The sequence below is a fragment of the Budorcas taxicolor genome, chromosome 10 (assembly GCF_023091745.1).
Source record: "Budorcas taxicolor isolate Tak-1 chromosome 10, Takin1.1, whole genome shotgun sequence".
Classification (NCBI taxonomy): Eukaryota; Metazoa; Chordata; class Mammalia; order Artiodactyla; family Bovidae; genus Budorcas; species Budorcas taxicolor.
The window spans coordinates 11,810,832-11,824,899 of record NC_068919.1 but is presented as its reverse complement, the minus strand read 5'-3'; the positions used below and the strand labels follow the sequence as shown (position 1 = coordinate 11,824,899).

The 14,068-nt window shown below is 38.8% G+C and overlaps 1 protein-coding gene and 1 non-coding gene across 2 annotated transcripts in view; one reads left to right on the top strand and one right to left on the bottom strand.

Moving 5' to 3' along the window:
* The window catches only part of TXNDC16 (thioredoxin domain containing 16), an 85,868-nt gene that overhangs the window by 51,602 nt on the left and 20,198 nt on the right, over positions 1-14,068 (bottom strand). The window contains exons 5-6 of the mRNA XM_052647104.1: positions 9,156-9,277; positions 3,148-3,238 (exon numbers count right to left, since the gene is read on the bottom strand). Of these exons, the coding sequence (XP_052503064.1) occupies positions 3,148-3,238; positions 9,156-9,277 (213 nt within the window). The remainder of the gene's footprint in view (positions 1-3,147; positions 3,239-9,155; positions 9,278-14,068) is intronic.
* On the top strand, positions 8,600-8,706 carry LOC128054939 (U6 spliceosomal RNA). The gene has a single exon (XR_008200080.1). It is a non-coding gene; the product is annotated as a U6 spliceosomal RNA (small nuclear RNA).

Here is a 14,068-nt window from a genome sequence, read left to right as displayed (position 1 = left end):
CTTAACAGACTGTGATAACTATGAAGTAGGGGTAACACCCTTCTTGGCCTATACACAGATACTTTAAGAAGGGAATATGGGGAGGTAGCAGAAAGTACTGCAAGGAGATCCAACCAGTCCATTCTGAAGGAGATCAGCCCTGGGATTTCTTTGGAGGGAATGATGCTGAAGCTGAAACTCCAGTACTTTGGCCACCTCGTGCGAAGAGTTGACTCATTGGAAAAGACTCTGACGCTGGGAGGGGTTGGGGGCAGTAGGAGAAGGGGACGACCGAGGATGAGATGGCTGGATGGCATCACGGACTCGATGGACATGAGTCTGAGTCAACTCCGGGAGATGGTGATGAACAGGGAGGCCTGGCGTGCTGCGATTCATGGGGTCGCAAAGAGTCGGACACGACTGAGCAACTGAACTGAACTGAACTGAGCAGAAAGTACATGTGTCTCTACAGCATGCTACCTCTTTTACTACCCATCATATATACCCTTTTCTTTTCTTATCATTAAAAAAAAAATTGTTATTGGAATTTTGTTGATTTACAATGTTGTGTTAGTTTCAGGTGTACAGCAAAGTGAATCAGTTAGACATAAACATATATCCTCTTTTTTTCCCACGTAGGTCATTACAGAGCATATACCCTTCTTAACCATTTCAAACATACTCAGGTCCAACGTAACTATTACTATACAAGATTATCCAAAGTTATCACCCTGCAAGAAGAACAGTACCTAGAACACAGATGGCATTCAATAGATAATTGTTGAATGAGAGAATGAACAAAGGAAAGAAAAAATTTAAAAAACAGATGGAAGAAAATTAATATTGTGAAGTAATTAACCTCCAATTAAAATAAACTTATATTTAAAAAAAAGAAAAAATACATTCATCTCTCCTCCATTAAGTGGTGGGGCTTCCCTGGTGGCTCAGACGGTAAAGAATCCGCCTGCAATGCAAGAGACCTAGGTTCAATCACTGGTTGGGAAGATTCCTGGAGAAAGGAATGGTAACGTACTCCAGTATTCTTGCCTGGGAAAAACCACGGGCAGAGGAGCCGGCAGGCTACAGTCCATGGGGTCACAAAGATTTGGAAATGACTTAGCAACTAACACTTCTCTTCCATTAGGTGACAACTCAAAGCCATTGTAAACTACTTCACCTAGAAGTGATGTCATGTGCTTAGTTGCTCAGCCATGTCCGACTCTGTGAACCCATGGACTGTAGCCCACCAAGCTCCTCTGTTCATGAGGATTCTTCAGGCAAGAATACTGGAGTGGGTTGCCATGCTCTCCTCCAGAGGATCTTCCCAACCCAGGAATCAAACCAAGATCTGCTGCATTGCAGGCAAATTCTTTACCATCTGAGCCACTGACTACATATTCTGAATCCACAGTCCTTCCGTACCACATTGGGGACAAGTATGATTCCTCACCACTTTGTTAGCCATGAATAAACCTCTCCAATGTGCCATATACTAACAAATTTATGTAAAACAGAATAACTGTATGTTTTTAATTCTCATTTTAAAAATGGAGACAAGCAAAAATCTTTCCAGAATATTACCATGTTTAGTCATTGATCATTGTATAGTCTGGTCTTGCTGAACAGATTTGTAAGACAAATGAGAGGATCCATACCTTGCCAGTAAATATCCAACCCTCCCTTAACAACTGAGCTACAAGGGAAGCCCCCATATTTGAAGCATGTCACTGTTATTAGCAATTATTCATTAGCAGAAAAATAAAGATGATAACAGAAGAGAAAGTACAAACAATCCTCAGAGAAACTGTGGGGCTACCCCAGAATCACCATGGGACTGAGAACAGGTGGGTTCCCCCATCCCAAGATGGGAATTTGGCAGTCTACACTGGCAGTAGCAAAGTAGCTGTCTAAACTGCTGCTCATTGTATTTTGAGATGCAGTGACTACATATCATAGAGCTTCATGATACTATCAGCATGTTTCTCAAATTGTTAAGAATATTAATTCTTATACAAATAGTAAACATGCATCAAAGTTTTCTTTAACTCAATGAGGGAACTAGCAGAATGGCAGTTCAATAAGAAGAAGAAGGAAAAAGGAATGTTGGTTGATATTGTACAGAGCAATAAATTTTCTTTGCAAGTACTTCATTCTTTGCCTATGCACTCCCAACAACCGCCCCCCCATCATTTCACTTTATCAGTTTTCTATGCACTAACAACCAAATTTACCAAACTGTAAAATATCTGGGATTTAACTGTGTGTGGTTGAACAATTAGTCACTATTTTCTGAGCGATAAAGAGGACTCATTAAAACTCTTGCATGGTTTTAAAAGAGTCACACAATCACCCTTTTGCCTTGCTTTGGCTTAATTTTCCTGAATAATATTTTGAAGCCAAACTTAAAAGTCTTTCAAATGTACTGGTGTTCCTATGTCTCTTGTGTCCCTAAATACTAAATGGAAGAAAAACTTTATCCCTGGGTTGTCCAGCCAACAAGAGTCCAAAGAAGGTCTCCACCTACAACTATAAGCTAGAAACTAGACAAGAAAATTAAACATTTAGAAAACATCTGTTCAAAATTGTACTCAAATATATTTAAGATTTTTCTGGTATAGTAACGGATGGAACCCTCAAAGAATCTCTAGAGCTTAGTCATAAAACCTGTTATTTGATCCCCTATCTGATTACTGGGGTAGATATATTTCTAAAATACACATGACCACTCAAGGGATCACATCTGTGGCTTATCCATATCGCCTTGGTTCACCTTAGTTTAACATCACTTTTGTATCTTTAAGCTCATTTTAGTTCAGCCCTTGTGGCTCAGCTGGTAAAGAAACCGCCTGCAATGTGGGAGACCTGGGTTCAATCCCTGGGTTAGGAAGATCCCTTGGAGAAGGGAAAGGCTACCCACTTCAGTATTCTGGCCTGGAGAAGTCCATGGACTGTATAGTCCATGGGGTCGCAAAGCGTTGGACACAATTGAGAAACTTTCACTTTCACATGATAGTAATGAAGAGGATTTCAGGTTTCATTTATATATTCACATCTGCTTACGATTCCTGTCAGATTAGTCCATGCTGTGAGAGTATGACAGAAAGGCTGAAAAAAGTAATGTGAAATAAGTGAAACTTAAAATAGTTTACTTATGTTTTTTATACATACCCAATACTTTGCAGAAGGGCAATTTCCGTGGTTAAGACAAATTGGTATGTGGTCCCATACACAAAAGCGGCTTCCATGACAGCTCTGTGCTCTAAAAAAGAGAGGGGAGGTGAGAGGGAGGAGAGGTTAGTTTGTGTGATTCTATTTTGAATACTTTCCTACACCCTTTTATGCTCTACTATGTTTAAAGAAAAATCCTTTGTAGGGATCCCAGTTGGGAAAATGCAGGCAGTTAAAGAAGTTATAAAAAGTCTGTTCTAGTCAAGTCAAGGTAAGAGCAGAACTAAGAGGGAGTTAAAAATGAGTTATACTTGAAGATATATGACAAACCTGTGATAGTTTTTTCCCAGTAGCAGGGAAGAGAATATGAATTCGCCACACAACTTTCATATGTTATATTTCATGTATGAATATGTCTGTATGCTATTTATGGCTAATTTTTTTAATCAAACTTATTCTTATCTAAAAAGAGACAATTCTATAAGGTATATTTTTTAAATGAACAGTTCCTCTACCCTTGACCCCATTTCCAATTTCCAAGGGACAACTACTTCCAACTTTCTCACTCTTTCTTTAGGTATTTACCTCCAAATCCCTAAATGACACTCTTACACTCTTTATTTCCTGATTATTAGTGTGTGCTAGTATTGTCTATTGACTTCCCACTATGAAAGATGATAAACAGCTCTCTTTTCTGAAACCTCATGCCACAAATGTACACAATTCTATCCCCTCAATTTGCCCAATATAGTCCTAGTTTTTATTAGATCAACAGTCAGTTTTCATATTGTTCAGTTCACTTTAGTCGCTCAGTCGTGTCCGACTCTTTGTGACTCCATGGACTGCAGTACACCAGGCTTCCCTGTCCATCACCAACTCCTGGAGCTTGCTCAAACTCATGTCCATTGAGTCGGTGATGCCACTGAACCATGTCATCCTCTGTCGTCCCCGTCTCCTCCCGCTTTCAATCTTTCCCAGCAGCAGGGTCTTTTCCAATGAGTTAGTTCTTCACATCAAGTGGCCAAAGTATCGGAGTTTCAGCTTCAGCGTCAGTCCTTTCAATGAATATTCAGGACTGATTTCCTTTAGGATTGACTGGTTTGATCTCCTCGCAGTCCAAGGGACTCACAAGAGTCTTCTCCAACACCACAGTTCAAAAATATCAATTCTTTGGCACTCAGCTTTCTTTATAGTCCAACTCACATCCATACATGACTACTGGAAAAAACTATAGCTTTGACTAGATGGACCTTTGTTGGCAAAGTAATGTCTCTGCGTTCTAATATGCTATCTAGGTTGGTAATAGCTTTTCTTCCAAGGAGCAAGCATCTTTTAATTTTATGGCTGCAGTCACCATCTGCAGTGATTTTGGAGCCCAAAAAAATAAAGCCTTTCACTGTTTCCACTGTTTCCTCATCTATTTGCCATGAAGTGGTGGGACCAGATGCCATGATCTTCATTTTTCAAATGTTGAGTTTTAAGCCAGCTTTTTCACTCTCCTCTTTCACTTTCAATAAGAGGCCCTTTAGTTCTTCCTCGCTTTCTGCCATAAGGGTGGTATCATCTGTGTTATCTGAGGTTATTGATATTTCTCCTGGCAATCTTAATTCTAGCTTGTGCTTCATCCAGCCTGGCATTTTGCATTTTACATATAAGTTAAATAAGCAGGGTGACAATAAACAACCTTGACGTACTCCTTTCCCAATTTGGAACCAGTCTGTTGTTCCACGTCCAGTTCCAACTGTTGCTTCTTTACCTGCATACAGATTTCTCAGGAGGCAGGTCAGGTGGTCTGGTATTCCCATCTCTCGAAGAATTTTCCAGTTTGTTGTGATCTACACAGTGAAAGGCTTTGGCGTAATAAACAAAGCTGAAGTAGATGTTTTTCTGGTATTCTCCTGCTTTTTCGATGATCCAACGGATATTGGCAATTGGATCTCTGGTTCCTCTGCCTTTTCTAAATCCAGCTTGAACATCTGGAAGTTCATGGTTTCATATTGTTGGGACTCAGTAAATACAATTTCCTTTCGAGAATTTTTTCACTACAGTTATAACTATCTTTTTTAAAATTTTTATTTAGATTCCTTGCTAATTTATTCCTAAATTCTTCTGCAACGAAGGCCCCCAATACTTCAAAGGTATCTGTTTTACTATCTATTCCCTCTCTTTGCAGACATTTCTGCAAAGTCTTCTGATTTGCTTGAATGTGGACTCTGCTACTCAACCTGCCCCAACTTTCATCCTAGGAACTCACTTTCATTATTGTCCTGGGGATTCTCTGATTCTCACTCTTGTGTTGGGGCCTTGGCCTGTTACCCTCATCTTCTGGACTAATCTGTTCCCTTGCTCCCATTCTCTAGCTCCTTTCTGGGAGAGGATATATGGAATAAACATTTTTTTGCAACCTTACCCTTTTCAAAGTGGCTTTATTCTACTTTCTTACTAACTGTAGTTGTCTGCATATTGAATTCTAGGTTCAAGTCATTCCCCCTAAGAGTTTTAAAAGCATTCCTCCATTTTCATTGGCTCCCAAATCCAAAGTCACCCTGATTCTTGATCCTTATACCGCATACTTTTTTCTTTCTGGAAAATTTTAGAACAGTGTTCCCAATATTCTGAAAATTCAAAATGAGATCCTCTGGCATGGCTCTACATTTAAACACTGCTGGGATTCAGTGAACCCTTGCAATTAGGAGGCTCAAATCCCTCAGTTCTGGGAAGTTTTCTTAAAGCATTCCTTTGACAACTTCTTCCTTTCCATATCTTATTTTCCCTTTTTTTTCCTCACTGCCGTTTCCAGGTAGTTATCTCCCCCTCCCTGACCTAACCTTCTATCACTTGAATCACATTTCATCAGATTATTACACTCAGCACTCTGCCTTGTTGGAGTCATCTACTACCCCAGCCAGGGTTAATCCCCCTCATCTCACGAAAAATTTAGCTTCTGTCACACTGTCACGCTCTCCGATTTTCCTATCCCCATAGATGATCCTTGCAAAATCCTAGCCTTTCAGTCCTTGGTCTTGTCTGGAAATGCCAGTGATTTCTCTTCAGCCCTACCTTAACCATTCATGGCCACTGTCCTACTTCACACTTGTAATCACCAATCTGCAAATCCTCCAAATTTTCAATGTGTAGCACTCCCCCCCCCAAAAAAACACATACACACAGCCTTCCATCTCTGGGTCACTTGTCTAGTACATAACTTTAACCTTCCCGCATTTACAGTCTTACCGTTTTCACTGTCCTTCACCCACCTCAGATCCTCTCATCCCTCCTAGTCCAGCTTAAATTCCATGGTCAGTCTTTATAACCACTCACCCGCCTGTCTAGCCAAAACACAATCCAAGTGAAATCAAACAATCTGCCTATTCTGCACTTACACCCATGAAAGTGAATAACACTGGGGGAAGAAAGCAAGAGCCTGCTAGCATAACCGTGCCCACGGTCTAATGACTGGCATCAACTATCACTGCTGCGTAACAGCCATTCTTTGTTTTCAGGCCTTCTAAAACAACTAGTTCATCTCTTCTTTCCTCACACTATCTGGTCACTTTATTCCTATTTCATTAAGAAAATGAATCAATTAAGTAAAACCAAAAACGTTCCCAGCACCGTATGTATCTGCCCCCTTAACTAAATTGACGCCAATATTCTGTCTTCTCTCCTAATACCATAGGCGAATTTTCCATGCTCCCAGCAAAGAGCCACCCCTTCCCCCATTCACTAGATTCCATCTACTCTAGTCTACTCAAAGATGTTGTTCTAATAATTGTTCTTTCCTTTTTCTCCATAACGTATTTTCCTTTTTCTACAAGATCTTTCATGTCAACATACAAATATGCTACCTAAAAAATTCGTCACTCAGTGCCACATACTCCTCCAGCCACTGCCTCCTATCCTCCTTCCCTTAATAGCAAAATGTTATATGAGACTCTATAGTCACAGCCTCCAGTTGCTCTCTGCCTATTCTCTTACACCCTAGTCAGGCATTGATCCCTACCACTCTACAAAAATCATGTGTATCAAGGGCATGGGTAACTTCATATTGCTAAGCATAATGGCCAACTGGTAGTTCTTATCCTAATCAATCTTTCAGCATCCTTTGATACAATTGCTACTATCTCTTCACTAAAACCCTATCTTCACTTCATTACACACAGGTCATTCCTTCCACCTCCTCCACTGACCCATGAATGATGACGTATCTAATGAGTTCAGTCTCTTTTCCATCTAGCCTCACTCCCTTCGTGGTCTCCTCTGGTCTCACAACTTTATGTCATAAATGTATATCCCTAGTCTGTATTCCACCATCAAATGCAGACTAGTAATATCCAACTACAACTACCTTGTTGATATCTCTACTTGCCTGTCTAATGGGGATTTCACAAGTATGGTGTCCAAAAGTCGATTGCAGAGCTTTCTTCTCCAAACTATTCCTAGTCTGCCCCACCTTAGTTATTAGCAATTTCACCATTCAGGGAGGGAACTCGGGCCAAAATCCTAGAGCCATCCTTGTCTCTGCTCTCTCTCAATCTATAATCCAATATGTCAGAAAATTCAGTACCTCTTACAATCCAAACTACTGCTAAAATTCGAATGTATTTCCACTGCATTGCTGCTGATACCCTGGTCCAAGCCACCCACCACCATCTCCTGCCTGCATTATTGTGCTCACTTCCTGATTTTCTCCCTTATTCTACTATTGCTCCTTCTACTCTATTCCAGACCCAGAAGTCAGACTGGTTCTGTTAAAATATAAATCATGGATTTCTGGCTCCACTATGGCAGTGTGAGTCCCTGTATAGTCATCCCTCTTACTGACTTTAATTACAGACTATGGACAAAATACACTAACCTGAGGGGTCCTGAAAAGCAAACAATTAATAGGCTGATTGTGGGGTATTATTTTACATGTACACTAAGTACTATATAGCCATCAAGCTTTATGTCTGTAAAAACAGAATTTTCCAATAAATAGTTTTATTTCATAGAGCATATACAATTTTAAATGTTGTTAACAACATTTTATATTAACTTGTCTATAACCATTAACAAATAAAAATCATGAAAGCATAATTATTATTTGTTCATAAAACATTTACAAATTTCTTTATGACAAAATTACCTATTAAGGCTAAGGTGATGTCAAAATTTTTTAAAAGTCAAGAAAAATATGTCATAAACAGCAAACACCAAAATAAAAATGGAAGCTAAGTCAGTCAACATTTACCAAATGCTATAAACTACTGAATACTAAATCAGGTACCATGAGCACTGTTAGGAAATGAAAACAGTAACAGCAGACACAGAGCACCTACTATATGCCAGGAACCTTTTTATTTTTTCAAATTCACTTGGTCCTCACAATAACACTAAGAAGTTGGCACAATTATTTTCACCATCTTAGTGACCAGGAAACAGGTTAAATAAATCAGTTGTCCAAGGTCATGTGCTTGCTTCGGCAGCTCAGATACTAAAATTAGACTGATACAGAGAAGATTAGCATGGTCCCTGCACAAGGATGACACACAAATTCGTGAAGCATTCCGTATTTTGGGGGCTCCCCAGGTGGTGCTAATGGTAAGGAACCCACCTGCCAGTGCAAGAGACATGGAAGACGTGGGTTCGATCCCTGGGTTGGGAAGATCCCCTGACGGAGAAAATGGCAACCCACTCCAATATTCTTGCCTGGAGAATTCCATGGACAAAGGAGCCTGGCAGGCTACAGTCCAAGGGGTCACAAAGAGTTGGACATGATTGAAGCAACTGAGCATGCCAAGGTCATACTGTAAGTAGGTGGTGGAACAGGGAGTCTAACCTAGGTGTCTGGCTCCAGAGTTCTTGTTCAATCACTATACTATACTGCCTACTTGAAGAAAGAAAATGCAATGGTAAAAGATCCTTTAAATTTATTTTAAAATATTAAGATGGTATTTAAAATACATTGTGTTAAGTCCTTTCAACATAGACGCACTGCAAAGATTAAAGCAAAAGTTGATGAATACCTGGTGTTCCAATGGCTCTGACATATGAGAATGCAATGTTTCTTTTCCCTTTTAGAGCATTTTCTATGTTCTGAAGGTCTCCCAGGGTGGTAATATATTTTACTTCATTAAAAAGAAGAGCACTGAAACAAACAGATATTACTGGTAGAAACATCTGATAGGCACTTAGTTATTTAATACATATTTTGAGTAAGTTAAAGAACCTAATCAAAAAAGAAATTTAATCTTCTAAACAAACTCTCAGTAGTAAGAACCTAAGAATTTCAATACTGAATTAAAATCCCTCTCTAAATCATTATTCTGTCACTGAGAACATCAACCAGGGACAGTTATGAGAAATAACTGCTTATCCTCTATCACAACAACCTCAATATAAACTGTATTTACTAACATTCTCTTCTGGCCAAATAATCCCTTACAAACCTCTCAGCCATAGACACATTTGAGCCCTTCACATGTCTAAACTAAAGCCTTCTTTCCATTGCTTATAAGGCCCTGCATGGCCTAGATCTTGCTTACTTCTCCAACATCATTTTGTTCTACCATTCCTCACGTCTACCCTATTTTAGGCAACACCTCAGGGTCTTTGCACACACCGTTCTCTTTGCAGAAAGCTATTCCCTCTGCTCCTTCTCATATATACTGTCTCAGCTTAAAAATCATTGACTTAGAGAAGCCTCTCCTGTATAAGTAGGCCTGCATCATTTTCCTCTTGAATTTCATAATATTTGATCCTTTGTAGTTCTTATCACAATTTATAATTATTCATATATATTTTTTACTTGTTTATCCCTGCCTCTCTCATTAAACCGTTACCTTCTTGAGGCAGGGACTTTGTCTATTTTGTCAGTATATCCATAATAACTTAGAATAGAACCTGGTACATTTAATGTATAGATCAGAATAACTGATCACATTAGTTCATTGAAAAGAATCTGCTTTTAAAAATTCTACTTCTATATAAATTCTCTGTAACTAACAACAAATTCCACTTAATCTCTACATGCATATCTCTATCTATATGTGTATTTTTGTTAAGCTAGACTTTACGAATTTTGAAAGTTGTTCGAAGTCCACATACTTAAGCAAAAATGTTAGTCACTCAGTCGTATCCAACTCTTTGTGACCCCATGGACTACAGCCTGCCAGGTTCCTGTGTCCATGGAATTCTCCAGGCAAGAATATTGGAATGGGTAGCCACTCCCTTCTTCAGGGGAGCTTCCCGATGAGGGATTGAATCTCATTGCAGGTGGATTCTTTACTGTCTGAGCTACCAAGGAAGCCCAAGGTTCATTCCAATAAATTAGCCAATCAGTTTCCTCTTATTGAAAAACATAGCACTTTCCATTAATATAGCAATTCTCAAATTTTCTGGTCTCAGAATCTCTTTATACCCTTAAAAATTACTGAGCTCTTCAATGGGTTTGCATTTATGTAGGTTTCATCTATCAATAGTTGCCAAAACAGAAATTAAAACAGCAATTTAAAATGTTAATTCTTTAAAAAATAAAAATAAACACCATTGCACCTCAACACTTTTTATTAAAAATAAAAATTTCAAAATGAAAGAAAAGTCTAATAAAAAGAGTGACATCACTTTACACTTTTGTAAATCTCTATAACATTGAACTAAATAGAAGACAGGTAGATTCTCATATTTGCTTCTTTGTTACTCTGTTGTGATACCACAGACACATCATGCGGTCTTTACAAAGTGCATTCATGAAAAAATGAAAGTGAAAAAGGCAAATATCTCAATATTATTATAAAAATATCATAACTTCAGGGGCACCCTGAAATGGCTGCCCTAAGTTGCACTGCTTAAATATTTACCTACACATTACAGATTTCTTCCACTTTTTAAAAGAAACGTGAAACTTAAATTTCTGTAATTCCCAGGGCTCTTGTTTTATTTTTAAAAGAAATATTTACTGAGCAGTACTATTTCCTAGATATTTTCACATGTTTTCATTTAAATCTTCAGGTGGCACTAGTGGTAAAGAACCCACCTGCCAATGCAGAAGATGTAAGAAATGCAGGTTCGATCCCTGGGTGGGGAAGATCCCCTGGAGGAGGGCATGACAACCCACTCTAATATTCTTGCTTGGAAAATCCCATGGCCAGAGGAGCCTGGCGGGCTATGGTCCACAGGGTCACAAAGGGTCAGACACGACTGAAGCGAATTAGCACATTTAAATCCTCAGTGATATTCTTGGGAAATTTCTTGATACACACACACACACACACACACACACACAGAGTGATATTCTTGGGAAATTTCTTGATACACACACACACACACACACAGAGTGATATTCTTGGGAAATTTCTTGATACACACACACACACACACACACACACACACACACACAGGAATACATATACAGACACATAGAGGAAAGAATCTCAGGGGTTAAGTAACATGCTTCAAGACATACCAGTAGTCACTGGTAGAGATTTTCAAACCCAGGTCACAAAGAGTCAGACAGGAATGAGTGACTGAGCAAGCGAGTGATCCACGAGGTAATAATAACCAAAGCTAATGACATTCATAATCTCATGATCTCTGGGGTTATTCCCAATGGCTTCCTAACTTTAATATATTTTTAAATGTTAATTTCCAGAATATAGGGACACTTAGGGATCTCTAGGATCCATTCCACGAGCCGGTGCTCTTTTATTCCAGTTCCAAGGAGGAGAAATGGGTTAAAGGAAAAATCTGTCTTAGGATTTTCCTGCTCCAAAGATGCGATAAAACACCATGAGCCTGCTCTGACCTGGGGGCTCTTCCTGCCCTAGAAAGGCTTTCCTTTCCCTTGGCATACTCTTCCTGAGACTCTCCTAATACAACCACTAGGCACATAAAATATATGGTCAGGAATTCAGTGGGTGTCAGAAAAAAAAGGAGCGGGGAACTCAGGAATCTACTCTACCCTGCTTTTAGAGCAGCAGGTTGCTCAGCCTTTTTTTCAGATAAAAAAAAAAAACACCACCCACTTTTTATTATGTTCTGTTACTATTCAAATTCTAAAAAATCCAATAAAAAGGAACTGTTACCTTCTATTTTGCCTTACCAAAACCCCTAGGGCAAAATGACAAAGAGAGAGGAGGGAAAAAGGGCAACAGCATGGGGAGACAGACAGACAAGTTACTTTATCTAAATTAATTACAGTTGGCCAGTGGGCTCTGCATTCACAGATTCAACCAACTATGAATGGAAAGTATTCCAAAAAAATAATTCCAGAAAGTTCTAAAAAGCAAAACCTGAATCTGCCATATAATGATACCTGTTTACACAGCATTCACACTGTATTAGGCTAAGTAATCTAGAGATGATTTAAAGTTTACAGGAAGGTGTGCATAGGTTATATGCTAATATGTAAGGGACTTGAGTATCTGAGGATGCTGGTATAGGGGAGAAGGGGTCAGAAAGGGAGGGGGTTTAGGGGGTGCTGAAACCAGTCCCCCTCAAATACTGAGGGATGACTGTATATTACGCAAGGCAGAGCCATGTATAAAATGAAATATCCCAAATGCTTCAAAAAGCATTTTCTAAATAATACAATTAAAAAAACAAACTGAAGCCAGTGAAACGTGAATTGAGAAAACAAGTAATAAAGTTCAAAAACATCAGAAAGGGACCAGCCTGGTTCAGGAGTTTGAGAGGAAGATATTTCCAGTAGGATCTTTCTCCAAAGCATATACATTCTCCTACTAGCTTACCACTTGAAAAATTCTTATCATCAGAAATAATCTTATAGGCTTATAACATAAGATTTCTGTTCCTCCAAAATTTTGAACAACCAAAACGTGAAGCTTCCCAATTCATTCTTCCACCAACCCGGTATTTTCTGAACACATAACACGTGTCACGCACAATGCCACGCTCTAGCAGAAGGACTGTGTCTAAGAGGGCACACTCTGAGGATACAACCATTACTACCAAAATAGGATGCTTGTGGTGATAGAGGTGGATGTGTTTATAATATTAGTTACTACCAAATTAACAAAGAGCTGTGAGGAATTCAAACCTAAGGTAAGTAATTACTTTATTACAGTTTCTCCCAGTATATCACTATCAAACAGGAACCCAGGTGACAATACTGGATAGGAACAAATCTGACAGAGATAAAGGATTTAACAATAGCTCAAAACCTATCAGGAAGGGACCAGCCTGGGCACAGCTCAGGAGTTTTACAGGAAGACACCTCCAGTAGGATCTTTCCCCAGAGGCTCTATAGCAACATCACCTAAAGCTGCGCTACCCAGGCTCTGCAGTAATGTGTTAAAAATAAATGTTAGCAGAAATTATGATAGTTGAAAATAATTCCCATAATATTTGTAGTTCATATTATTGTCAGGAGTATATTAACCTTAAAAGGAAAGAAACTTTCCATTTGACCAAATATTGCCACAAGAATATCAATTAGCACACCTTAATAAAGAGTTAATGAGATTTAAGTGTTTCTTTACAGCCCTAGACAATCTTTCCTTTTTGGATCATTTGATGATTTCTAGACATCAACAATGACTAGTGGGGGAAATGGCCTTTATTAGCATTTAGACTCTTTACTATCTGAGCCACCAGGGAAGCCCACCTTTGAGATTACAGTGCCTCAGTCTCCTATATCTCTATCTGACTTGCCTCAGGAGTGTTACATAAGGTTTCCTCAATCAACAAATAAAGATTAATTGATACTCAGTGAAGTAAGACTAAATATTATCTTTTTCTAAATTTTCCCTTTCTTAATGCCATCTTAAAGCTGGGAAGTGACATTTTCCTTACAGTTTCCAAACTTTTTGGCTATATATATTTTAGAAAATAGAGCTAAGAATTTTTAGACTCTAGATCTATAATCTTACCTCTATTTTAAATTTTATTTATTTTGCACATTTTAACACTTTTGTAGGAC